The sequence below is a fragment of the Haemaphysalis longicornis genome, unplaced genomic scaffold, assembly GCF_048455015.1.
Source record: "Haemaphysalis longicornis isolate Haplotype H1 unplaced genomic scaffold, Haemaphysalis longicornis Haplotype H1 scaffold_2, whole genome shotgun sequence".
Classification (NCBI taxonomy): Eukaryota; Metazoa; Arthropoda; class Arachnida; order Ixodida; family Ixodidae; genus Haemaphysalis; species Haemaphysalis longicornis.
In genome coordinates, this window is record NW_027526295.1 from 104,722,591 (window position 1) to 104,750,417 (window position 27,827).

The following is a 27,827-nucleotide window of genomic DNA, read 5'->3' on the forward strand; positions in this document are numbered from 1 at the left end:
CCCTCAACTGATCCACAGAGGTTGCCTGTGCTAGGCTACAGACAGCACACACACATGCCACACACTCGTATCTGCTCATGGGTTGTTCAAGACCGCTGTGTAGCAGGTGCGGGGAGGCCCTACACGAAGTTCACGTACTAATTCAATGCAAGGCTCTTGACACACACGACGCAAACACTTCCCATTACTATACAGCCTACACATCCCACTACACCCATCGTTCTTCCTGTCTGACGATCGCATGTTTTCTGCCGAGCGTGTTTTGAAATATTTAGCAGAAGGGAACTTTTTAGCCATAATTTCATATGACACATAATCCCGACGTGGACCAGCCATTCTCGTTGTTTTTTAGCGATTTTTCTTTTTTTCTTAATGAGCGAATTTTAGTGTCTACGTCTTCATCCCTCATACATAACCACAATTTTGGCGCTCTTTGCCCCAGTTGGCCTTGGGCCATTAATATTCACTAATAATATTAATCATCATCATCACTCCACAGCTGCTGCTGAGTCTGTGATTGCTTTTGTTAGGATGTCATTTATTTGTATATAAGCCTGGCACTCATCCTTTAGAAGAGCGAATTTGCTTTCAAGAATTATTTTAACTCGTGCGTCGGGAGGGTTGTTTCTATAAGTGTATTGCTGAGTACATCATGTGACATGTTGTAATATTTTAATAAGCTTCCTTGTTTTATTTCTGTCTACTAATGGCGCTGTGGAATTTTTGCAATGGTTACGCTCGATGCTGATGGGGATAATATTGAGACAAAACAGGCAGCGCCCCTCACTTATTTTTTTTTCTTGAGACCCGTCTTAGATAACCTATCGAGAGTGTTTGTTACCTATACCAAGAGTTTGATATGGCCACGAGCAGAAAAATTCTTCAGAAGAATAAGGTCGTGACATTTCGGTATTGAGATGGCGGCACTTTATTCTGTATGTCATAGAGCAAAATTTTGGGGCAATAACCTAAAGTGTTCTATACATATTTCTTATGTTGTAAGGAACACGTGCTAGAAATTCTTTTTTCCCTAAACTAAAGCTATTTTTATAAATATTTGTCAACCACTCACTCAGTCATACGTCGCTTAGTCTAAGTTGTGGATCTGTATTTCTGGGGAATTTTTTGACGCTAAAGTTAATCAAATCCAAGTGTTCTAGAAAGAAAATTCAGTTCTTTGCAAGCCGGATTTTCCTTGCAATGCTAAATACCTGTTTATGTTCTACTCAGCAGTAAATACAAGAAGCAATCGTGCGCATGCCATTTAGAGGCAGCAGGCGAAAGTTCCCAATTTTGTGGAAAAGTGACGTTCTTGTCCCTGTTCTAATCCCTCCATAGAATGACCGCCCTTTGAAGATCATAAAACGCATATTTGATGCGATCGGATTTGAACCCGGGTGTTCACAGAAGCGGTCAGAAGCTATCTGTGCTATCACCGCTTTTTTTTTTCTCTATTGCCTGTTTTGGCGAATACAAAATGCCGAGGACACGCGAAAGAAAAGTATACAGTGAACCTTTATTGAAATGCGAAGATCTTGCTTTGAGTGACGTCATGTTTTAAAAGTCTGTACAAAGGATTCCATACCTGCAATACATTATTTAGGACTCAATGCTTCTCTGAAATACTGCCTTTCGCTACGCACATCCATGTCCGAGAACCTCGCAGCCAGACAGAGTACCTCGCAGCCACTACGTGAAGAAGCATTATCACGGTGTTTAATACCATCCTCGCTTTCTAGAGGCACGTTCCGAATGCCTTGAGAATCCACAGGCAGGCACATTTGTAACGTACGTTGGAGCACTTACCACAGCAACAGAGCATCCGAACAACCGACGAAAACATGCTCAATGATTATAGCTTTTTTGAAAATCAAACGGTCAATTACCCACGGAACGAATAAATATTTCTCTGCCATAACCGCATTAAAAGAGAGGTTTCCACTATGTAACTTGGAGAAAAAGCATCTTCACGCAAGGGTGTAATTTCATGCACCTAACTCTTTAAGTGCATCTTTTCCTGGGCCCACCTAATAAATAACGCCGTTCATCGATGCGTGGATGACTACAGCACGCGCACACACACACACACACACACACACACACACACACACACACACACACACACACACACACACACACACACACACACGCACGCACACGCACGCACGCACGCACGCACGCACGCACGCACACACACACACACACACGCACACGCACACGCACACGCACACGCACACGCACGCACGCACGTACGCACACGCACACGCACACGCACACGCGCACACACACGCACACGCGCACACACACACACACACATCTTTATGCAACTTCTTTCTATTTATTTAATGCAAATACTCGCAAGATGAGCGATCTGACAACAAAAGGGCCCATCTCCCCTCGAGGGGGACTCGAGTAAATGCGTCGCATAAGGGGTGGGTGTATTGCGTTAACGTTTAGTGTTTGGGGAGTTTGTGGTAGTGAATGCGTTGTATCAGCGGCTTCTTGACGTAGTTTGAATGAGTCAAGGATATAAAGCGCGTTCGTAGCCTTTCATTCTGTGTCGGTTTTGGGTCGCAGTGGGAAGAGCACCATGTACCTCGCGTTCCGCCCGCAGGTAGTGAATGCGCTGTATCAGCAGCTTCTTGACGTAGTTTGAATGAGTCAAGGATATAAGGCGCGTTCGTAGCCCTGCATTCTGTGTCGGCTTTGTGGCGCAGTGGGTAGAGCAACATGTACCTTGCGTTCCGCCCGTAGGGTCGTGGGATCGAAACCAGGCGCGGTAAGTATTATTTTTTTACATAGTGTAGAAGGAGGGGTGCGGACCTGTTGTTGAGAGCGAGGAGGGTAGCGTGATGCGGGAGAGGAGGAGTGGGGGACAGGGCGCACCTGGAACGGCTGTTGCGGACGCCGAGGCACGCCGACAACGCCGGGTGACATCGTGAGTTAAAGAAATGCTCTGCATTTAAAACGGCACAAGAGTAGAACTTATCTTGTGCTCTCTAAGTACGTTGACAATGTAGAACAAAAGTTTCTGCAGTTGCCGTTTTTTTCTTTCCGATTGGCAAATACCCACGGCCGGATCGACCAGGAATCGCGAGCTTTCCCGAGCAATCTGCTGGCTTCACAAAACGTAGGGAACTAAATGTAAAACTTTTCAGGAAATGTGTGCCGCTTGGCACTTGAACGTCAAATCAGGTGATTAGAACACGTATACATCACCCACGTGGAACCCTGGTTGTGGGAAAGCTGGCGAATGTGCCGTTCTGCATGCGGCCGTAATTTCGCAGGAAACCTACAAACGAAATCCAAAATTTAGGCGCATACTCGGTGTAGCAAAAAAAAAAGGCCTGCCTAAACAATTTGTGCAAACAGGTACAAAATATAAAGAAATATATGCAAATGCGATGGTGCACTCAAATAGCTCTAAGTACCGCCAGGCTTTTGCAGCCCCAGCACACTAGGGGATTTAAATACCCCGAGGAATATTTTAGCTGGTGACCTGACGTGAAGACTATACTTGCTCCCATTAAGCATAAAAAAGCGCTTGTCTACGCTTATATTTTCTGTGAATTCGTCAAGGGGAAAAAGTTGGCATCTCTGAATGCTGCTATTAAGAAAAATAGCCGAATAGAACAGGTTAACTATTCCACCGACGTTCTACAACGAGCTTTTGGCATTATTTCACCGAATCGTACCTCGCGCGAGAAAGTTACCGCCTAGCGCCACTAAGCTATTTGCTTCCGTTATTTGTGTGCCCACTTTCATTCATAGATAATTCGGCAAATTCCCAGTAAAAAGTGAAACGTCAGACCCCACCAATCAACTCATCAAAATCGAAACAACCTCCTGGAAAGCTTCTACAAAGAAATAAAAAAACTTCGGCACGCGGTAACATTTAGAGTCAGAATTTTCATCATCACCAACACCGTGCGTCAGAGCCGTGAGCGCGTCACAAATAGAGTGCGTTATTTTTGAAAAATATAATCGATTTTCGAGGAAAGGACCCTCACGATGACCTTTGGCTATAAAAACAAATCTAACACACACTGTATACATCAAGCAGGAAGACATGCATTACTTGCTTCAGCAGTCATTATTTTGGTTCGTGGTTTTGGATCCCAGCTGTGCACTCCCAGATTTCTGACTGTTTAGGAAATAGCCTCAAGAGACAAAGCTCCAGTACTAAAAACGCAGTTGCATGACACTGCCGCTGGCCTTTTGCACTTTGTCAAAGATATTTACCCGCATGCGCGAAGTAACGAGCCGCATATTTCAAAAATAGATGTTTTAGAAACGTGCTCCTCAGGCAGTGGCAGAGTAGCGAGGCAATGTCAATTTTTCCGTATCACCCAAATCTTTTACTCAGCATTCTTAATTATGTGTCGTTGGTCATTTTCTTTGTGGAGACTCCACCACTCGAGTTTTACGAGCAAGGCACACTGCTGCCGGAGTATGATTATATCATAGGTAAGTTGGCACGTACTTGATAATCCCTATTTATTTATTTGAAAAATTTTTGCAAGCTGGCGAGTACAGCCATACTTGTGATATTGCTTAAAATGACGCAATTCTTGTTTTAACACGAAACAGAACTCACCGATTTAGTGCAATTAAAACAATTTTCTTATATTTCTTAGGAATACACTTCTAATAAAGCGGATTTCAACGTGGTTTTGATAGAGTAGGCCGTAGCGCACAACATTCGGCGAAATTCTCGGTACTTCTGACGGAATTGAAACAGTTTAGTGCCAATAATCGGTTTTCGCTAAAGCGCTATAGAACGTTAACGGATGGTTTGTTATGGCGAACTGTGTGCGGTGGACTGACCGGCAGGGTTCACGGACCAAGTACACGCCATGACCTCTGCCGGTAAAAATGCCCTGAAAGCCGGGGGACTCTCCGCCCGGCATCAATCTCTCGCTGAACGTGAAGTTGTGAGTGAGATTTTCTATTTGTATAACTTTGAGGTTATTATTTATGCGAAGCAGTTACAGTAATCGTCTCAAGCGTGTAATTCATGAAACTGGAAAAATGGAAAGAACTGCAGCGTCGCACATTCTGCTCCAAATGGGGAACCCACAGAAGAGTCACGAAGCCAGGGTGTTATGTGGAGCTGACTGTTATTGGTTGGCCAAACATTTGTAACAATGCACTAATAGGCAGAATTCATTCATATTTTTACGATAGTGCAATAAATTTGGATATAAGTCTGTTAGACTCCCTTGTATAACATCGCACAGCACTCATACCTCATGGCACGCCAGTTACGTGTAGTGATACCATAGTTCAAGCAGCCACACCCACCTTCTTCAATTGTAGCAGAACTCTTGAAATAATTGAAATAGAAATTTAAATTTAAATTTTGAATTAAGTGGTTGATCACACTAAAAACTATCAACTGTTCCAGGGAAAATTATGCTATGGCATGAGCGTGTCTTGCAAGTATTCATGTTGTGTAGACTTCTCGTCAGACGACCGGAAGCGAAAATTTCTCACCTGTGGTTCAAAGAGCTTCTCAGAGTAATCCGCAGGGGGCGTCCAGAACTTGTAATTGAAATTAAAACGCTTTAGCATAAACGGTGTTGTTCCAGCAACGCGGTTCTTTGTTGCTTAAACAGGAGTTTGAAAATGGCGGGCTCTATGTGAACTGCCGGTTTTTTCTTGCTTTTGAGAAATAAGGAGAAAACATTCCCAACTTCTAACTTGCGAACGTACTTACATTATGATCCCGTGCCCCATTTCGAGGTCGGGCTAGTTAGGCTTTTTTCCTATGCTTGCGTCGACGTCACGTAAACAGCATTAGCTTTACTGAAGAGCATGACAGTTTTCAAGCAACGTATAATCTTTGCTTGTTTTTGCTACCCCAAGACATCCAAGTACAAAAAAACCAGACACGAGGGGAAGCTTCTTAGAGAAGCCGAATAACGTCCGGAGCACTTGACGATGGTGAAGCTAGCAGCAAGTACCGCTGTGATATTTATTTATATAATTATTTATTTATTATACCCTCAAGGCCAGAGGCATTGCAGAGGGGAGTGGGTTACAAAAACAAAGCAATAACACATGAGAATACAGCAACTATGGTAACAAAACAAATTATCCTGGTTATACAATATTAACTAACGCATTGTGAAATAAACGGTTATCATTATGGACACGACACTTGGGGGAAGGCGGTTCCAATCACGTGATTATTTGAGGATGAACGATTCAGAAATATGTCGCGTGCTGCTAAGTTCGATGCCAACTTTGTGAGCGTGATGGATTCGGCGAGAAATGTATTGCGGTTTATTAATGAGTTAGTTGTGTAGGGTTGGATGATGGTATAGTTCGTGAAACAATGTAAGGACGAAAAGTGGTCCAAACTAAAGACGGAAGCCCGATGATGGATTTCATGGACGAGATGCTTACAGTACGGTTATAGTTGGAGTGAATGAAGCGAACAGAGTTATCTTGTACCATTTCAAGAGCAGTAATTAGATTATAGCGGGATGGGTCCCAGACTGGCGTAGCATACTCGAGTTTTGACCTGATAGTGTTTTATAAAGCAAAAGTTTCCATGAGGATAGGGAGTTTGAGAAGTTACGGCGCAGATAACCCAACATGCGGTTAGCTTTGCTAAATATATGTTCTATGTGAAGCATCCAATTCAGGTTAGCTGAAATGTGGACACCAAGGTATTTATAAGAATTGACGGGCTCTAACGAAACGTTGTTCAAATAGTACACAGGGAGGCTGTTAGTACTCGTGATATGCGCATGACTTTACATTTAGACACGTTTAGTTCCATAAGCCAATCATTACACCAGTTAGTTACCTTGTCAAGATCGGACTGAAGTAGGTTAGTGTCCTTGTCAGTGTTAATTTTGCGAAAGATAACACAATCATCTGAAAATAACTGGATGTTTGAAGATACGAGAGACGGAAGGTCGTTAATGTAAATAAGAAAGAGCAGAGGACCTAAAACCGATCCCTCGGGTTCTCGGGTTCTACAAGCAACGAGGTGCCTGCGAAAAAAAATGAAAAGAATCGAGCCATCAACATTCTTCTGCAAGCGAAAGTGGCGTATTGAATGGCCGGAGCTGCCTAACTTCCTAATTTTTGTGAATATTATAACTGTCATTAATTATTCCAGCCCACCCAATGCTTGCAGTTAACATATATCACTGCAGACGAATTGTGGTGGTATATTTACTGTCTGTTACAAGCAAGAAATCCGCGAAATGACTGAGCCATAACTGCGTCAAATAACAGCGTGTTCTTGGTGGCCAGCTCATTCTTCGATTCTCGAGCCTCTGCACCACGAATGCATAACTATACAGTGCCATCAGAAGTTAAGCAGCAGGCTTTTTTTTTTCTCCACTTCTGTGCGCGCGTTTTCTTCAAAAAAACATCATTAACTCTACAGAGCATGCATGCGTTTCCCACGCAAGTATTGGCAGCAGCTTCAAGCGAATACGCGCCGCATTGCGCTCAGCACCAAACACCCTCTACCTCCGTGCCCTCTACTGCGGCGGCAATAGTACTTGCAGTGCTTACAGCGCCTTTGCGGCATGGCTACAAGGTAAGCATGGGAACGAGGAGCATAGTGTTTCCTACAATATCCACTAGAGAGGAAACTGGTGCTAGCGTCTGTGCGGCTCAAATCAAGGCCGTCTGTGTGGGACCGCAATTGCATCATGCGCCCACCTCTGTTTCATTATCGGCTTGGATTAAAACCTTCTTCTGACCACAAATTTAAACAAAGTGCCACGAAAACGCGAAGAATAGTGTGCAATTAGGTAAGTGGAAAATAAAACAGGCGGTTTTAAATCTAAGGAAGAAGAAAGTAAAGCGTACTTTTGCCGGAACTGTTGTTCCTGTTATCTTGCAGGCCAAGGTGGTAGTTACGAAGAAAGTTAATATTTGGGGGGAAAAACTAATTAGAGACTATTATTTTATTAATTTTACTATTATTTGAAATAACAAGTTGTTTGAAGAGTTTGGAAAGTTTTTTGAGCATGCCTATGAAATCGTCGGCTTCGTGTTGAATACCTCCTATACTCCGCACATTTCCCGATCAACTGATTGTTCGTGTAGATATGGTTCATTGTTGAATAGCTTTTACGAAACCCTTCTTGTTAATTAGGTTGACTGAAATCTAAGGCGGCAGAAATTCTGTTAGCGATTACCTTCGTAAGTACAGCCGGTAAAACGCTTGTCTATAACAGCGATTTTGACTTCAACCAGCTACATCCGCAAACTGCCGAAACATACTCGTTCCAAACATGTCGGAGGCAAACGCGAAAGGCTAATACTTCAGAATTCCGGAGTAGTTTTATTCAAATCCCGCTCCGGTGGGGCAGGATAGGGCTGAGAGTACGAACGCTGTGTTATAGACAAGCCTTTTACCGGCTGTACGTTGCAGACGACTGACAGTAGGCTGATCGGCCTGTAATTTTTCAAGTCCTCCATGTCACCTTTCTCATGACCTAGGATGATGTTCGCGTTCTTCCAAGATTCCGGTACACTCGCGGTCATCAGGCATTGCGTTTATGCCTGTTGCTCTAGTACAATTTGCCCACCACCCTTCAAGAGGTCACCTGTTATCTGATCCTCACCAGGTGCTTTGCCCCATTGCATTTCTTTAAAGCCTTTTTAAATGCAGAGCATTTCAGTAACTCACGATGTCACCCGCGTTGACGCCCGTAGTCCGCACCGTCGTTGCCCCTGCTAATAAAAAAAATACTATCCGGCGCCCGGTTTCGATCCCTGGACCCTGCGGGCGGAACGCAATGTACATGGTGCTCTACCCACTGCGCCACAAAGCCGACACAGAACGGGACGCTACGAACGCGCCTTATATCGTTGACTCACTCAAATTACTGCTGACGAGCGCTCTCTCGTCAGCAGTTGCCACAAGTGCAACAACATTAACGTAACGCAAACTACTTAACGTCGTGCGCCCCCGGAAATGCTCTGCATTTGATCGTGCCCCTCGCGAGGGGGATGTTTCACTGCGTCTTCCCTCGGTCGCGGGACCCGTGGCGCCATCTGGCGGAGGCGCTGCACAACTCGTAGCACTTTGAAAAGATGCGGCGCCAGCCAGCTGTGTGTGTGCGTGCCGCACTTGTACAAATGGCGAGTGCATTGGCTCTCCACAGGGCAAAGCATTCGTGCAAGTAAGCTGTTGCAGTCAGTCAGTCAGTCAGTCAGTCAGTCAGTCAGTCAGTCAGTCAGTCAGTCAGTTAGTTAACAACTCCGCAAGCATTTGCGTTTCTTGCTTTGTAAACAAAGCGAAACACGCAAGAATGACGAAATTTCCTTGACTCATTCAAACTACGTCAAGAAGCTGCTGATACAATGCATTCACTACCAGCAACTCCCCAAACGCTAAACGTTAACGCAATACACCCACCCCCTATGCGAAGCATTTACTCGAGTCACCCTCGCGGGGAGATGGGCCCAATTTGTCGTTCGCGCGCGATCCGGTCGCTAACATCTGTGGCGTGATCGTGACGTCAACATCACGCGTTCGTGTGGTGGCGCGATTTCGGCGCTATAACACTCTCTCGCGAGGGGCATTGGATTGGATTGGCTTGGCTTGGATTTGGATTGGATTAAAGTGGATTGTTTTGGGCCACGTCGTCAACGCCGTAGGTGTCCTGCCTTACCCGGCAAAATCTTCAGCCTTAACGAACTTCCCAAGTCCTAAAAACAAGAAGGGCGTTAGAAGATTTCTCGGACTGTGCGCATACTACCGGCGCGTCTTCGCAAACTTTGCTCGCATTGCATAGCCACCAACGCGCTTGACGAAAGATAGCACCCCTATCAGCTGGGAAAACGCCCAGTAAAAAATGCGCCCACCTCTCCGCGAGGGGAACCCTGTGTAGATGCGGCGCATCGTGGGGTTCACTTGGTGTTTCCGTTGGATTGATTCTGAAATCGCGTGAAACGTGTCGGGAACGCGTATGATTATTTTAACTCAACCAATAGCCCCCCAAAAATGTGCTGCTGGGTTTGTTGGAGCATGATGCCTCACAAAATAATGCGCTAACTGGACGCACTTGGTAAAGAAGACAAACAATGCGCAACTCAAAAATTCCTATTTGCAGGGAAGGAAGGTGCCCTAAATGGGCTTCTAGACATACAAAAGAAACAGACCCACAGACAGTCAAACCGGTTAACAGGGTCTGTCTCCCACATGCTGTCTTAAAAACAGAATTCATTGCTAAAAATTACACCATCTTCCCACGTGGGAACCCTGAGGAGATGCAAAGCCGTGCAAACTCGAGTTGCTTTGCATCTCCTCAGGGTTCCCACGTGGGAAGATGGTGCAATTTTTTTACTTCTCCTGTCGTTACTTGCGGGATGTCTACCTCCTCTGAACTACTTCCTCGTTCGGTATTATGCTGGATGCTGCTGCTACTGCACACGCCTCTATAGAACTCCTCGGCTACTATGACTATTTCATCTCTATATTTGATGATATTGCCTTGTTTGCCGTTAAGTGCATACATTTGATTCTCTTTAACCTGAGACGCCTGTTCACTGGTTTCGGGTCGCCTCCGTGATTATTTTATTGTACCGAAATATTCTCCTAATTATTCTACCCAAACATCTCTTTTATGTGCAATCTAGTAGTTTTATCTAGGTCTCGTCTATTCCCTGGTATTTCAATGCTTCAAGCACCGCGGCGGTGTTTGCAGTGTCAAACGCTTTTTCAATGTCTATAAATGCCATGTAAAAGATATTAAGAAGCTCTACAGATTTTTAATATTTGATTGACGATATGGATAGGCTCTATTGCTGAGTATCGCTTACTAAACTCAGCCTGCCCTTTGTGTTGTTGGGAATCCGGGCTGTCCCTATGCGGTTAATTATTACTTTTGTAAGCAGTTTTTATACAGCTGAAAGTAGGCTGCTGGGTCTGTAATTCCTATAGTCTTTGGTATTTCCCTTCTTCTGAATCAAAATTATATTGTTTTTTTTTTCAGGCTATGGGCACCATTAGAGTCCTGAAAGGCCCACTGCACTCAAAATTTCGGCCTCTTGAAAACCCTATTTCCATATAGTCTGCTGAAAAAGAAAGCAAAATTCAAAATACAAAAGCTGAATTACGCCCGTGGACGACGCAAGTGGTCAGCAAAAATCGGCGAGTTTGAAACCGAAGCCGAGGAGAGCGCGGCCATTGCAGTGACGTTGGAGCCGTCCAGCGAGCGCCCGGCCGGTCACCAGCTCAGCAGCAAGTCTGCGCGCAATCTCTACGCGCGCATGGGGCAGCAAACGGGTGAACCGTCCGCAGCAGAGCTCGACCGGTTCTCAAGCTGCGTGGCTGGCCAGAGGAAGAAATGTCACAGGCGCGTCATGGCGGTTTATGCTATCCGCCGGCAGGTGCAGCGGGGTCTGCGGCGGAGCTTATTTAAACGCTTCTGACTGATTAACGAGGGGTTTCATGGGGATACCACTCGTGTCCGAGCTGATTTTGGGGCACTTACTACACATTAAAAATAAATTTGGTCCAGGTTAAGTTTGAGTGCAGTTGGCCTTTAATCACTCTGAGAATAGTGCAGCAAGCTATTATAGTGTAGTATCTCCTCCCTGCGTTAAAACATCCATGGCTAAGCCTGCTTCGCCTGCAGCTTTTCCTTTTTTCATGCCTTTGAGAGCCTTCTCAAATTTCTCTTTAGTTACTAGTCGGAAATCGCAAGTTAAAACTGTATGCTCAGTAGTTCCCCTCGCCTAATGTAGCTGGCGTAAAGCCTGGAGTAGAATCGTTCAGCTCTATTAATTATCTCGTCCATGCTGTGCGTAATGTTCCCGTGCTTGTCTCTGTTTTTGGCGACAGCTCGCTTCCTCTTTTTGCTCTTAAGCTTGCTCCCATCTCGAGCGTTTGCTCTACCACCGCCATCGTATACGGACGAAAGCCGTTAGTTATACTTCTGTTAATCAGTTTTGACACCTCTGCTAATTCAGTCTGCTTTGCAGTACTCGAAAATGTCAGGCTTTTAGGTTTCGTGATTAGTTAGTTCATTTCCTGAGTTAGTTTTCCCGTTTGTTTTTTTCAGGCTGCTTCTCCCGCTGCTGCTTCTGATAGTGTGACTGTCATTGTTAAGCTGCTATTTACCCTGTCAACACTATCCTCGTTCCCCTCTTTTAGAAGCGTGACTTTGCTTCGAGGGGATATTTTAAATTCCTGCGGTCTAGTTCTGAGTGAGTGCGCGATAGGTTTTCTAGTTTTCCCAAGTTTTCTTCCTCCTCTTTTGAGATTCAGCCTTAGCTTGCATTCAACCATCCTGTGATCGATTCTGTGAATCTTAATACCTCTACGAACTCTACGACTTGCACAATACCTTCGTTGCAATTTTTGTTTTCGTTTTTCTGTTTTACCATCAGGACTTTTCCATGTCCATTTCCCATTCTTTCGTTTGTAGATGCATGTGTTCATCAACGTCAAGTTATTTTTCTCCTCAAATCTCACCAGTGTATCTCCTTAACTGTTGCGACTACCTATGCCAAATCTTCCCGCTGCCCTATCTCCCATTTGCTTCTCACCTACTTTGCGTTACAATTCTCCAATCACAGTCGTGAACTGTGTCGTGCTCTTTCGCATTTCTGATTTGACGTCCTCGTAGGAACTTTCCATAGCTTCACCATCGTAGCTAGATGTGGGCGCACAGTTTTGTACTATCTTTAACCTGGGTCGATTGTTTAGCTTGATCACAACCACTGCGACTCTTTCGTTATTGCTGAATAATTCCTCCACATTTCCTGCTGTTTCTCTCTGGATTAAAAATCCCACCCTACGCTATTTTTCCTTGAAGACGTCGGTTCCACAAAATATGCCCGCTGGTGAGCTCCATTAAGCCCTATTCTGTTCTAACTTCAATTTACCGTTCAATATCCCCATCGATGTCCCCGAGCTAATCCCATAGTAGACCTTATAAGCTTCCCTTGCTAGACAGGAGTAATACGTTGAACGTTGCAGGTTCAAGTTACAACGCCAGCCTCTCCGGACCCACAGATTCTTGGCACCTTCTGCTGTATTGCTCATTTGACCGCTGCCGTGATTGGGTTCCCTACAGCTGCTGGCAACTGAGGTGCAACAGTGGCATTGGTGACTTAGGGGGCGTAACAGTCAACACTACGCCGGTTGCCGAGATCCTTTTCGGTTAGGCAGTGCTGTTTGCGTCGTAAAGAAGCTTCCAAGCATAGTTGCACTTGCAGCTCTCTAGTTTAGCCTCTCAGGTATCAGGGGTGAGGGTTACTTCCGGAACAAGCAGCAGTCCTACCTGCATAAGTTGTACTCGGGGAGCCAAAACATGAAGAATGAACACACAACAAGACGGAACAGAGAGGAAGAAGTGAGAAAGAATAAGAGAGGGTGTATGCGCCTTGCTAAATCGCCAAAAAAAACTCAAGAATTGCAAGAAGCAAAGATATACGTGTAGAAATTTGGAGCTCAATAAATGCGGCAGGCTGCACTTCAGAAAAAACGCGGCGCCCGGTTGTCTTTCCCCGACGGAGTATAAATACTTGGGACTAACCGTATAACGCACGACCTTAGGTGGTGATGCCAAATCAACATTACGCCATCCGCTCTGAAATGGCTATTTTTTCTGAGGTTTCCCTCCGACATGCGCCACCTGCTGCAAACCCGCTGGCTTACAACAAATTCGTTCGAACAATCCTAGAAGATGCAAACGTCGTTTGACCCGCCGCGGTGGCTCAGTGGCTAAGGCGTTGCGCTGCTGGGCACGAGGTCACGGGCTCAATTCTCGGCTACGGCGGCAGCTTTTCTGATGGAGGCGAACAGCGAAAACGCGCGTGTGTTCGAGATTTCGGCGCACGTTAAAGATCCCCAGGTGGTCAAAATTAATCCGAAGTCATCCACTACGGCGCGCCTGATCGTCTGCGCTGCGTCGGCAACGAAACCCTTCAATCAATCAATCAATCAAACAAACGTCGTTTGGAACCTTTAAAGAAAGTGCCTATTAACAAAGCTGAAGCAATACGAAGGAAATCGATTATGTTAATATTTAACAACTCCAAAATATCAGACTAACCTTGCCAGTTAATAAAGTGTGGATTGTTGACAGTGCAAAACAAGATGAAATTAGCGCGTTTAAAGTTTGTGTTCGAACCGCTTCATAATAAAATTAACATTAGTACTACAATCATTATCTGGGTCATTCAGACACAACATACGCGTAATAAGGTCTTTTCTACACTGACTGAATTCCATTGGTGCATGCACTTTCTTAATAACTCATTGTTAGCCCTAACGATAAAGGAATGAAACACAAAGCCCATCAACCAGAAGCGCTACTTCAATGAACACATTTCTGGAGCTGGTGAAAAACACAAATATATCATTATTAATTTTATTTACCGCTATCTATCATATACCTATTGTAAACTACGGTCATCGTATGTATCTTGAATTCAGGGTATAGTACTTTGTTATTCTGAGCTATGAGTTTTGTATAGTACGATATATTGCGTACTTGTACGTGTTGCTTTCAAATAATAAACAAAGTATAAACCTTTTCACCCAAGAGAGCTGCGTGACTTTGTTGCAGTGATGCTTGTACGCGATATGTTACATGTTAGTTTATCTGCACAAGATGATTACTGGAATTGTCCTTTTTGTATAAGTTTTAACTGTTCGCTTTACTGCTATGCTTTTCAGGACCGACTTTAATTTCTGTTTCCTTTTTTGCTGCATACTAGTTTCTCGCCCACCCGCTATCTTGTCTCACTGGATTGGCAGTATTTCTAAATATTAGAAGGGTTGGGCGAGTTGGCGTCGACTCACAGTTTTTCTTCTGTACAATATTCCGTTATGTTCTCTTCTATTTTGCCTTTGAATTTACTAATATGCGAATACTTGTGCAGTTGGCGCAGGTTCGGCGGGATGCGTGCTGGCCAAGCGTCTATCCGCTGACAACAAGACGCGCGTGCTCCTTCTCGAAGCTGGTGGTCCTGAGGAGGCTTCCGCACGAGTTCCCTACTTCACGTCTCTCTTGCAGTTCACTCGCATGGACTGGAACTACCGCAGCCAGCCGCAGAAGAACGCCAGCTACGGATTGCCCGGGCGTGTGAGTCTTTTGTCGTGGTTTTAAAGAAACCATTAAGACAAAGTACAAGTTAGGGTCAATAATAAGGTGGTGGTGTTCCAGTAACAATTTCGCAAATTTCAATGTGAACTTAAAACCAATAATCAAGATATCAGGAACCCATTTGAGGCTAGGGCTCTTGACCATCCACTGCCACGTGATCGTCACGGCGTTACAGCGAGCCAAAGCCACTTTTAAGAAACACAGATACGCGATTATATGCGGCCTCTAGTACTGTTGAGTCGGACCACATCGATGCTAAACTTGATGTAACACAGAGAAGCGTCGCTTTTTATATTTCGTATAAAACGTAATCTATCTATCCCATTGTGTAACGTAAAATTTCAATGTTCTCCAATATTTGCTACCTTCATTTGCTTAAGACGCAACTTTTGACCTGCAATGGAGTTTATGATGGTGCAGCTAAATATATTTTCTTTAAAAAAAACGTTCTTTACAATTTATTCGTGGTACCCTTACACCTTTCAAGCCCATGCAAAAAGCATGTTTTGATCTATTCGCTGTTCATTAAGAACCTCGAAGTAGAAAATAATTTCCAGTTACTGGAAATGACCTTCCTTGATAAAAGTTGTTTTCGGTTTTCGAGGCGCGAGAAAAGTGTAATGGTAGCTCCATTTCAATGTTTCATGTACAACAACCACCGCAAAAACTCTTTTTTTGGGGGGGGGGGATAGTTTGTAGGCCATCACAACAACACGCAGCGCATTGATGGTTCTTCAACCTAGGGCAAATATAACTTGAACACGTGTGAACAGCCCACCTGAACAAGGAAACCGTTTAAAAAACAGAGAGCGAAATTTGATCAAAAATGGCTGGCTTGAAGACTTCACACAATACGAGTTCTGAACACACAAGCTCCATTCATTGTTTGGCGAATGCCGAAGCAGGGCACGTAACAACGTGCCTAGCAGCGGCATACAATCGTGGTTATAAAGCATTGCCTCATATTCCACTGCGGCTGAGGGTACGTTCAAACTGGGTATATACAGCTCTCCTAGAATGTCAGTAGCACTGGCAACTGTGGGGCATTCGTTGGTGCGCAGGAGCTTAGGTGTTACGTTTCACTTTGTGAAATTACACTGTTACGCAGTATCACAGCTTTAAGGACGCCGTGTACAATACAATAAGGACGCCGTGTACAATAATCTTTTACAGCTGTTACCAGTCGCAACGTTAGACGTAAGACGTTAAGCCTAATGTTCTCTATGTTGAGGCCTAAGGTTGTACGTTTAGGCCTAATGTTAGTTACAGTTATGGCTGAACCTTACGATATTCCAACCAACAGCATACTCACCGTAAGTACAGCTGCGGGTACCTTATGACAAAGTCAGAGCTGAAAGCATGACGCTATGCCTAAACTCAGGCCATCACATATTCGTGCCTCCTATCCGTCTACTAAGCGTCAACCTTTCTGCAAGCTACTTATAAAATGGAAACTAGGGAAGGGTTCACCCTGTATTAGGGGGATGTGAAGATTGTCCACTTTGCTTGCACACACAACCCTCAGGCTTGGATATATTTTATTCATGACTTTTCAAATGTTGGAGTTGCAGCCGAATAATGCCTACAATCGAATCTGTAAAACATAACGACTGTCTATTGCGAAGAAAGCCCGTGCTAACCGTCAAAGCAGAACTTGTAGACAACACCCGCGCTTTGTTCAAAAGTGGCTTTGGGCAAATAGCAAAGGCATTTTTGTTTGGTGGTATACAGTCAAACCCGGTTATAGCGAACTGTAATATTCGCTGCGATTAGTTCAATATATCCAATATTTCAATATAGCCGAACCCATCTGTCATGAAGTGCCCTGAGCGCGGGAAATACAAGAAGAAACGGCGGGTAAAAGGCGCAGCAAGCGTGCGAGTGGCAAAGGGAAGAGGAAGAAGCGAAGATGGAAAAGGGGCTCGAGACAAGGGAGAAAGAGAAGGAACGAGGCTCGGGTGGTTCCAGAAGGATCGAGAAGCGATCAAGGGCAACCAGCGGAGCGTCTACCCCGTGGTAGCCTGGCGGACCAGCGGCAGTCGACCGGACTGCGGGTACGCCGATCCTGAAAAGATCCTGCGCTCCAGCGGCAGTCGCCCAGACTGCGGGAGCGCTACCCCAAGCACCGCTCGTGTTCCCGCCGACCAGCTTCTCGGGCAGACCAACGGTAACGTCGTCATGGCACGGTGACTGCGCTCGGATGCCGGGCCCACGCCGCGTCAACGACAACAACCGCCAGCGGTAGCCGCCTCGACCGGAGCTTCTACTCGCTGCCGCTCCCGCCGCCGCCAAAAACTGTGAGGCCCTTGAGCGATTTCGCGCGGCTTGGACTCGCACCCTTCTGACAGCGACAGCGTATTCGCGTGCCGCGCCGGACTCGCGGCATCTTTATTCTTTTTTTTCCTCCTTCCTTTTTCTGCCTTTTATTTTTTTGATAAATATTTCTGTTGTTTGAATTTGGTCACCTGCCTCGTCACTTGAGAGCCGCTCCCACTACAGCCCTGAACCTGCCATAACATCACAAGTGGCGTCCGCGACAGCACTCTTCTTAACATCTTGAAGAGCAGGACGTAGAACCGAGTGGAATTCACGAGTGAAGTGGCAGCATGGACCTCGAGAAGACTATCGCTCTAGGAAAGGAATTGGGTTACAAGGACGCGGAGCTTCGGGAATGGGTGAAGTCTGAGCAGGCTCGATAAAGGGAAGAACGGCTGGCAGAGCGTGAGGCCATGAAAGAAGCTGCAGAACGCGCGAGGGAAGAAGCGCAACGGGAGAAAGAAGCATCCGAGCGGGAGCAGAAGACATTAGAGATGAAGATCCGCTTGCAAGAGCTCGCGAGGGATAGCGCGCAAGTTGATCGCTCAGCACCTGAACCAGCAGCCTCGGGACACGCAACGGCGGTCAGCCCTCACAAGCTTATCCCGTCTTTTGATGACAGGAGAGACGATCTCGACGCTTATCTTGTCAGGTTCGAAAGAATCGCGCTTTCGCAGAAGTGGCCTGAAAGTGAATGGGCAGTAGCTCTGAGTATGTGCCTCGCGGGTGAAGCGCTGACAGTGATAGGGAGAATGACCCCAGAGGACTCCCTAGACTACAGAAAAGTGAAGCTGGCCCTGCTTCAACGATTCCGCTTCACTTCGCAGGGGTACAACGAAAAGTTCAGGAATGCGAAAGCCGAAGACGGGGAAACCGGCGTACAGTTCGTTTCTCGCCTTGCTGGCTATTTTGACAGGTGGCTAGAGACGTCCGGCGTCGCGAAAACTTTCGACGAACTGCGAGACAGAATGATTGGGGAACAAGTCATGAAGTGCTGCCACACGCAACTAGCAGTCTTTATCAAGGAAAGGAACTGCAAGACAACTAAGGAGATGGCAGAAGCATGCGACCACTTCATGGAAGCACAGGCCATCAAAAACTTGGGTAAGGCCCGAGATGAACCGAGACGGGACCAGAGGTCAGATCAGGCCCCAAAATTAACGAAGACCCAAGGTTGCTTCATCTGCGGCAAACTAGGCCACCGTGCTAGTGACTGTAGAATGTCAGGACGGCATGGTAGCTGCGGCAAGTGCGGGAAACCTGGCCATAGAACTGAGAACTGTTGAGGAAAAGAGGGCGACGCAAAACAGGTTTCGGCTTGCACCGTAGCAAAGCGCCGACGTCTACAGCAGAGGACCCCCGAACAGCCAGAAAAGAGCGATTCAAGGGTCAACAAGTTCTTGGTTGAAAACCTACCTGTGGTGACTGGGGAAATGTACGGGAAGCGGATATCGGTGCTACGAGACTCCGGCAGTAATACCGTAATCGTGCGCCGTGATCTTGTGCCAGACTCTTGTCTGACGGGCTAAGCTTCCAGTGTGGTGTTCGTGGACAAAACTGCGCAGCAACTTCAAGAAGCGTACGTAAAGGTCCACACGCCCTACTTTTCACGCCCTACTTTTCACGCCCTACCCTACACGCCCTACTTTTCAGGGATGCTTCTGGCGAAATGCATGCAGGATCCCTTGTATGATTTAGTACTAGGGAACATACCAGGAGCCAGACCACCCAACGACCCTGACTGGAAATGGCATCCACATGTTGATGAAGCCAAGACAACCCCAGAAAGCTATCAAGAACCAGCTCAGAGCCCGGGCAGCTCTAATACTGCGATGGACTCTCAGAAGCTCGTGGCTGTCGCAGAAATCGACAGGCTGCCTACAGGTAGCTTTAACATCGCGGAGGTCACGAGAGATGAGCTCAAGGAAAAACAAGAACAAGATGACAGCTTGAAAGACTGTTTTCGGAAGCGGGGGACAACTTTCACATCCAGGAGTGGCAACCACTACAAATATGTCGTAGACAGGGGATTGTTGTACCAGCAGTATCACCTTTTGTCTGGACGCTCATTCAAGCAGGTGGTGGTACCCCAACCTTTGAGGAACGCAGTGCTACAGATGGCACACGAAGGCATCATGGCTGGACACAAGGCATCCGCAAAACAACGGACAGGATCCTTGATGAATTTTACTGGCCGGGCATGCATGCCGACGTGAAGCGATTCGTGAAGTCCTGTGACATCTGCCAAAGAACTGCACCGAAGGGAAGAGGACGACCTCGACTACGAAAGGACGACCTCGAGGACGAAAGGGGACGAAAGGACGACGTCGACTCCGAAGCCGACATGGGCAAGAAGACCACCCTCTTTCCCGTAAACGTGCTCAAGAAATACCAGGCACGACAACAGGCGTCCTCGTGCGTAGCGGCCGTCAGTACGATAGAAGGTTACATCGATTGGGAAGAAAAAACCCTTCCTGCCCCTCCAAAAGAAGCAAATTGTTTTTTCTTTAAATAGACGGCTCACAGAGAAGCCTCGGAGGAGTACAGCTACCGGGATACAGCGACCGGCCGCACCAGGTTCATATGCAAGCCGAACGTTTGTCCCGCGAGAAAACCGTTATGCAACAGTCGACCGTGAATGCTTAGCGCTTGTGTGGGCCATCCGAAAGGACACCTAACCCTACGGAAAGGAATTCATCTAGCGAACAGACCACCAGCCCATGCAGTAACTTCAGAGAGCCTAGCACCGGGACAACTAAGTGCTCAAACTGAGCCTTTGTTTGCAAGCGTATTCGCCCGCAGTTCACTGCATCAAGGAATGCGAAAACGTAGGGTGAGATATAAAAAGCCGAGGGAACGCTCTAGCAATTTCTTGGGCACTTGTATGCCTAATCGTCAAGTATGGTATTAATAACTTTCGTGCACAATATTTGCAGTTCTTACTTTTAATACCCTTCTTCCTTTTGTTTTTCCCGCGTGAAGTTGTGAAAGTGCGCGTGTTTTCACCCGGCAACTTTCTCGTGCGGGGGGTGATGTCATGAAGTGCCCTGAGCGCGGGAAATACAAGAAGAAACGGCGGGGAAAAGGCGCAGCAAGCGTGCGAGTGGCAAAGGGAAGAGGAAGAAGCGAAGATGGAAAAGGGGCTCGAGACAAGGGAGAAAGAGGAGGAACGAGGCTCGGGGGGTTCCAGAAGGATCGAGAAGCGATCGAGGGCAACCAGCGGAGCGTCTACCCCGTGGTAGCCTGGCGGACCAGCGGCAGTCGCCCGGACTGCGGGAGCGCTACCCCAAGCACCGCTCGTGTTCCCGCCGACCAGCTTCTCGGGCAGACCAACGGTAACGTCGTCATGGAGCGGTGACTGCGCTCGGATGCCGGGCCCACGCCGCGTCAACGACAACAACCGCCAGCGGTAGCCGCCTCGACCGGAGCTTCTACTCGCTGCAGCTCCCGCCGCCGCCAAAAACTGTGAGGCCCTTGAGCGATTTCGCGCGGCTTGGACTCGCACCCTTCTGACAGCGACAGCGTATTCGCGTGCCGCGCCGGACTCGCGGCATCTTTATTCTTTTTTTTCCTCCTTCCTTTTTCTGCCTTTTATTTTTTTTTGATAAATATTTCTGTTGTTTGAATTTGGTCACCTGCCTCGTCACTTGAGAGCCGCTCCCACTACGGCCCTGAACCTGCCATAACATCACACCATCTATAACAAATTTTTTGTTACGAATTCGCAATACGCGGGACACCCCCCCCCCCCCCTGCCGTTTCTACATAACAAAACGAACACATAAAGTCTGCTATTACCTTACAAAAAACAATCCATTTATTGCATGCAAAAAAGCTACTTTCCACATTAACTGCCTACTTCGCAAAAAAGGGGTGATTTTTTGTTTTCACTTTCGTTTGGGCGGCACCAACGAGCACCGCATTCTTTACACAAGGCATCGTTTGCACCAGTTCAAGTACGTGTGCTTCGATATCGAAGCAATATTGGCGAGGAACATCGGCTGGTAAAAGCGCTTCATAAAGCATCGGACGGCTTTCCGTTGTGACATCCTCAGTCTCTTCAATGCTTTCAGCAGCACCAGCTGCCATGACATCGGCGACGCTGTGTGCGCTCGATGGGCTCACATTGACGGCAACATCGTCGTCAACAGTCACGAAATCTTCTGAGGACACTCATTTCGGCACAGCATCTGGGACATTGGCGAGCTCTTCCACCAGTTCGCCGATGATGCCGTCTTGCTCCGGACTCGCTGGCTGGATGGGCTCCGTCGTGAATCCCGTCCGTTGGAAACCGTTATGGAAGGTATCGAGCGTCACGTCGGTATATGCGAGGCTCAGCACCTCAATCATGACCAATCAGCACCTCAATCACCGCTCCGAGACAACGGATTTCAGTGGCAATTGTAGGCGCGCCGAATTCGATATATCTGACGGGAACTTCGTTATAATAAATATGCTTCGCAAGCATTTTCGTAACAGACTTGCTTTGGCGCTATATATAGCGTTATTTGCTCTATCCGGATCTGTTTTAATCGGGTTTGACTGTACATTCCCAGTGTTTAGGCGCCACGCAATCATTACTAAGAGGAAATTTGTGCTTGGTCAAAGTGCGCTCCACTTTTCAAGCAAACTCGATGTAGTTGAGGCTGGAGCTCACGAAATGGCTGTCATGTGTAGGCGGGAAAAGTAATGCAGGCTGTAAAACAGAATTATATTAAAACGTGTCTCCAAAAGGTGACTAAACACAAATATGTTCTCGTGTTGCTTCTTCCAAAGTTACCTTGTTATTGTTTTTTATGCAGGTCTATGTTTCATTCCTGTTTTCTATAGTTTTGCTCGGCTTATAATTTCACTTTTTTCAAGTTAATGAGGAGCTGCATTCGTCTGACGTCTTTTATTTTCTATGCTTCTTGTGGCAGTATTTGAAAACTTGCTGTGCGTTGCGGCATCATATCGAAAACTAATATTCGTTGGGAAGGAACGCACGTGGGCCTGGAGTCAAGAGACTGCTGGAGTTAATTTAGGGTGCCTTATGGTTGCGTCTGGTGTTTTTTGCAGGTGAATGACATGCCCAGAGGCAAAACTCTAGGTGGAACTAGTTCAATGAACTACATGGTCTACTCTCGTGGAAATAAATACGACTACGACAAATGGGTAGAAAAATATGGGCTTAAAAATTGGTCATACAGCGAAGTGGAGGTGGCCTTCAAGGAGATCGAAACATCACTTTTGGGAAAAAACAAAAGTGAGTAACTGGTCGTACACTTCACGATAATCAATACTGCTTCATTTTCTTGCCCAACAACATTGTTTTGATACCTCGAAATCTATATTAGATTCTATAGCTGAATTGCGTAACCAGGTTTATACTTATAATTTTTATACATTATTTATAGTTTCCTTTGTTTTTGGTTTTAGTATTTGTTATTTATGTATTTGTCTTTTAAGCCCCTCTAAGCGTCCAGGCAGGGCTTTAAAGGGGTGAGAGGGTACAATGTGAGTACAATCCCATACAATGGAATGATACGCACAAAATATAAAAAATGTTCCAAGGAAATAAAGAACCAAAAGCAAAATGAAGACAAAAGGCAAGAAAATATGCAGCCTGTGTAACGTATGACAGTTACGCATGTGAAGAACGAGAATTACCAAAAAAAAAGTAAGAGGAGGCGCAATCAACTGCGCATGCTGTACCATCATCATCATCATCATAATCATCATCATCACCAGCCTATCTACGCCCACCGCAGGGCAAAGGCCTCTCCCATGCTGTACATATGCGCATGCTGTACATATTCTGGCAAATCTTTGGCGACTTATCTGCAAATGATATAGCAAAGGCAGGAAATGAGATACGCGAGATAGAAAACAAACATGAAAATGACGATACATTGGTATTAGAGCGTTCGGAAATACTTGCGAATCATGTGTGATTAAAAACGTGAACCTTGAGAGCTGATCTGAACAACCGATTGCCATGATATAATACAAGCCCCTCGGAAAGGCGGTTCCGATGGGTTATTGGTTTTTCAAATAGCAGCGTTAACCGGACACACGAAATAAAGGCGACAAACAGGGCGCAAGTCATGACTGTTTATTCGATGGGAAGGCCTTAAATGGGCTTCTAGATATACATATATATATAAACGCAGATAGTAAAAGCGATTGATAGAGTCCGCCTGCCGCTTGCTGTCTAAAAAATGGGATTCATTTCTGAAAAGTGATAATGGCGGTTAACTGATGCGCCATTCGCGATTTTTTCTGAATGAAGTACGCTTTTGAAAGCTCACGCGCCAGCAGTGCAAAGGCTTCTTTCTGTCTGTGATAATGGTTTCTTTGAGGCGAGGCGTGCAACGATAATCCCGACAATGAATGGGAAAGTATGATCAAGTGCCATTCTTGATTGATAAATCGTGTTCTCGGAGGAGATCATTTATGCATCGTAGCTTTGCCGAATATCTAACTTTTCAGATGTAAGCGGTATGTCACAAACTCGAGCGTACGACGTCTAAAAGTACCTTATAAATTTTTCATTTTATTGTACAGCGCCTAATTCTTCTTACACTCGGTTTTATTCGCCCCGAGACAAGGCTGGAACTTTCGCGAACGAAGAGGCAGTAACGCGATCGGCCGCCGGCTCGCCGGCAAGAAAACAACAAAAATAAAACCTCCGCCGCTCCAGTTTCGTCGAAGCTTCCAGTACTTTCGAGGAGGTGCGCGTGGCCTTGCCAGTGCTTAAGAGCGTCGATCATTCTAGAAGGGAGAAGAGTGAAGTTATTCGCTGACGGCGGCGGGCGCGCTGTGTGTGTGCTCTCCTCCGCGCCGGCACGGTTATAAAAGGAGGAGCCGCGCCTAAGCAAACCAGCTACGTTTGGACTTCGTGATTGACAACTGCACCTGCCAGTTTGTACATCACACCATCGGCGACCCGCGCCCTGGAGGACTCCAACGTGCTCCCGGGCCTCGAATGACCGTGATCGTCTCGGACGGCCTGGCCTACAGCGAAGCCACGCTTCCCAGGTAGCCGACTCGCCTCCGACAGCGGTGCATCGTCCGGCGCGGTCGGTGAATATGCTGGGACTCTGTCTCTCATATGCATCGAACTGTTCATTTTCTTTTCGTTAACTGCTCCGATTCGTAATCTTCATTTGTTAGCGCTCCTGTTTGTACCATTTTGTCGATTTTGAACTGTTTCTTGTATTAGAATTCCAACTAGGTTGTCTGTCATTATCGATCTGTTACCTCGTGCTTGTATTTGTAACTTTCCTGTCTAAATATAAGTCTTTGTGCTGTTTTCCGTTCAAGGCTCTTGCTCGTTCTTGCCGCTCTAGTCGGCGAAAGCCGCACATCAGACGGCCACCCCCTTTGTCACCTGTGCCCTGTAGATTCGGTGGGGTTTGTTGGCTCTCTTGAGTCGACTCCCCATATCTTCTGACAGTGCACCCTAATTTAAGGAAGCGGGTGACAATTGCTGGCGTCCGCGACAGGACGTCTGATGTGAGCGGTAGGGAGGAGAGAGAGCCTGGAACTTTTTTGGCATAGGTTGCTACTTCCTTCATAAGTTGGTGCTCTTGTAAACTTTCTCTGTGTAGATATACCTAGCTAGAGGCTAGAGTATTGTGGCTAGATTGCGATACATTTGCAATCATGGATTTAGAGAAAATAGTAGCGTTGGGCTGTCAGCTGGGCCTGTCAGGGGCCGAACTACGAAAGTGGGTTGCTCAGAAAGAAAAAAAAGAAAACGAGAAAGTTAAGAGAGCAAGACAAGCAGCACGAACAGAAGCTGAGAGGAAAAGAGAGCAAGAATTTCGGAGACAACTTCGGTTGGAACGAGAGGAGAAAGCAAGCAAAGAGGAGCTAACAGGAGCAAATGTTGATGCTCAACGTTTGAAGCTCGACTGCTCATCAGCAGATCGGAGCATGACAGGAGATAATAGGCGCCGGTGTCTTAGTACAAACCTTGAAAAGGTTAAGGTAAATTTCGGAAACGCGGTAGCGGACCGAAGTAGGGCCAGCCAAAAACCCCCGCTGAAATGTTACTCTTGTAACAAGTTAGGGCACATTGCCAAGGACTGCTGGAGCAACTTTAAGAGAAATAATGTTTCCAGGTGTTTTAAGTGCGGGCGGGCTGGACACAAGGCTGCGACATGGAGGAGCAGCAACGATGAAAGGCGCCAGGATTTGCGCGAATGCGCACCTCCCAGGGCATCCAGACAGTACGATGCTACTGATGGCTCTGAGGAGCGGAAAAGGGGCAAGAAAATTCACGTTGTGGGTGCCATTACGGCATTCGGGTCGAAGACAGTGCCGGTGGCTGAGGGAAAATTGTCAGGCAAAACCATTACCGTTTTGCGCTCCACCGGCACCAGCACAGTTATTGTGCGAACGGACTTAGTCCGAAAACATGCGTTCACTGGGGAAACAAACCCAGTGTTCTTTATGGATGGCTCAATGCGAAAGTTGCCAGTAGCTCAGATCGAGGTGGAGACTCCCTACTACACGGGAAGCGTAACCGCCATTTGCATGGAGAGGTCCATGTATGACCTCATCCTCGGCAACATCGACGGAGTCAGGGATCCCGACGACCCGATAACTTTAACTGCCCCAGAAGAACCGCCACCCGTGGAGGTGGAAGAGCCACTTACTGAGGAGCCACACCCCGATGAGTCGGCTGGGGAGGCAGCTGTGGCTGCCGCGTCTCAAGACATGAATAGGAGCACAGAGACTGTGCGAAATGAGTTCCATCGAAAAGATGAACTCAATGATGAAAATTCGAGAGATGAGAATAGTGGCCAAAGTACTAACCGTGAGAAGGCAAGAGAATGCCAGGATAGCTCCGGAGGTGAAGAGGTGGATTTATCCGCGATCCACAAGGAGGAAATACCTCCAGATATGTGCGAAAGCGCACCACTTAAGACCTGGAAGGACGATGATCCTACAGGTGATGAGGAGCTTGAGGATGGAGATCACATCCCGGTTGTGGATGCCATCACGATGTCGGGGCCGAACCCTCTAGACGAAGGGGTACCCGATATTGCGGGGAGAGTGCTCGAGGAAACCGTTGTCTTTCCGAAAGACACGGGTAATTGTACGCTCATTGTGCAGGAAGACCCAGCTCGAGACTGCGAATTTGCTGGGCAGACTAGCGTCGCTTTCGAAACTTACAGCTCGAGGAGCAAAGAGACTGACTCTAAGGTCAAGTTTGAAACCCCGTGCAAAGCGGAGCCGCACTCCGCGGAGGGAACGCGCCGTACATAAGCGTCGGCGACGATCCTGTGACTTCAGCGGTAGGAGAGAAACCACCCGCTGTTTCGAAAGAAGAACCCGGATTCGATGCCTCGGAGAGAGGCGAAGCCGTGCTCGTCGTAACGCGAGCACCGGCAAAAGCGAAGCTGGCACATTTCCGGCGCCAAAGTCTGCGGCCCCTGTGATGGAGCCGCACAAAAGGAAAATAAGTGCCGAAGGTCGTGGAAAGAACAAACGTTTGAAAACCGGCCCTCAGAAACTCGGAAAACAGCCGGGCTACCGAAACAAAGAATGCAGGTTTGGGCGCAAGCTTAGGAGAAAACGTGTGCGCAAGCATTGCAGACAGCGGGCAGGTGTAAAGAAACACCGGTCAGTTACTGCAGGAGGAAAGGCGAGGGAAAACCAAGTCGCTAGACGCTCCGATGCTCGCCAGACGAAGGCCCAGACACGGAAACATTTTCGCGAACCCGGTATCCCGGCGGTCACGAAAGAGGTTGTCGTTCCGTGCGACATTTGTAAAGTAACTTCTCCGAAGAGAAAAATTCCGCAGGCGCAGTTACGCAAGCGCCCGATAGATACGGGCTAAACATGAAGAATGCAAATTTAGGTATTCACGTGGAATATGAGTGGAATTGTGTAAGACAGAGTTGTATTTTCACGTCGAGTACTGTATTCTCTAACATTGTATTCAACGTTTCTCTGTCGTACTGCACGCGAAACTTGTACTTATTTTGTCACTCTGGCTGTACAGGGTATATTCACGTACTAGTTGCGTTCTGCGTAAACGTTACTTTCGCTGTTATACAGTACATTTGCCGTGTATTGTTGGCGTTACTAGTGGTGACATTCGTGAACTTTGCGGGTGCATGTTATTGTTTGTGAACAACATATTAGTTATGGTTCTGATGCGTTTCATTGTATCAGTGCACTGTATGTATTTCTGTGTACTGACGTACGCTGATTGTATTTGAGCCTACGAGACGTTCGCACTGGAACGCACGCTGTATTTTCATGAGTTTCGTACTTGTAATTACTACTGGCCAGACATTTATTATGGGCACTGGTTTAATTCTAATGCTAGAACTTTATTGTTCTTAAACTTATGAGTTGTCCGTAGGATGTTTATTTGTTGAGAAATCTGCGCCAAACCGCTGTTCTGTACGC

General features: G+C 46.6%; 1 protein-coding gene across 2 annotated transcripts in view; it reads left to right on the plus strand.

Moving 5' to 3' along the window:
• The window catches only part of LOC144169090 (alcohol dehydrogenase [acceptor]-like), a 265,828-nt gene that overhangs the window by 94,588 nt on the left and 143,413 nt on the right, over positions 1-27,827 (plus strand). Inside the window, exons 1-3 of one of the 2 annotated variants that reach the window (XM_077698097.1) lie at positions 4,070-4,467; positions 14,878-15,080; positions 22,476-22,662. In XM_077698097.1, coding sequence (XP_077554223.1) covers positions 4,329-4,467; positions 14,878-15,080; positions 22,476-22,662 — 529 coding nt within the window. In that variant the 5' untranslated portion in view covers positions 4,070-4,328. Of the gene's footprint in view, positions 1-4,069; positions 4,468-14,877; positions 15,081-22,475; positions 22,663-27,827 lie in introns of those variants that run through there. The other variant, XM_077698098.1, reaches the window with a different exon arrangement.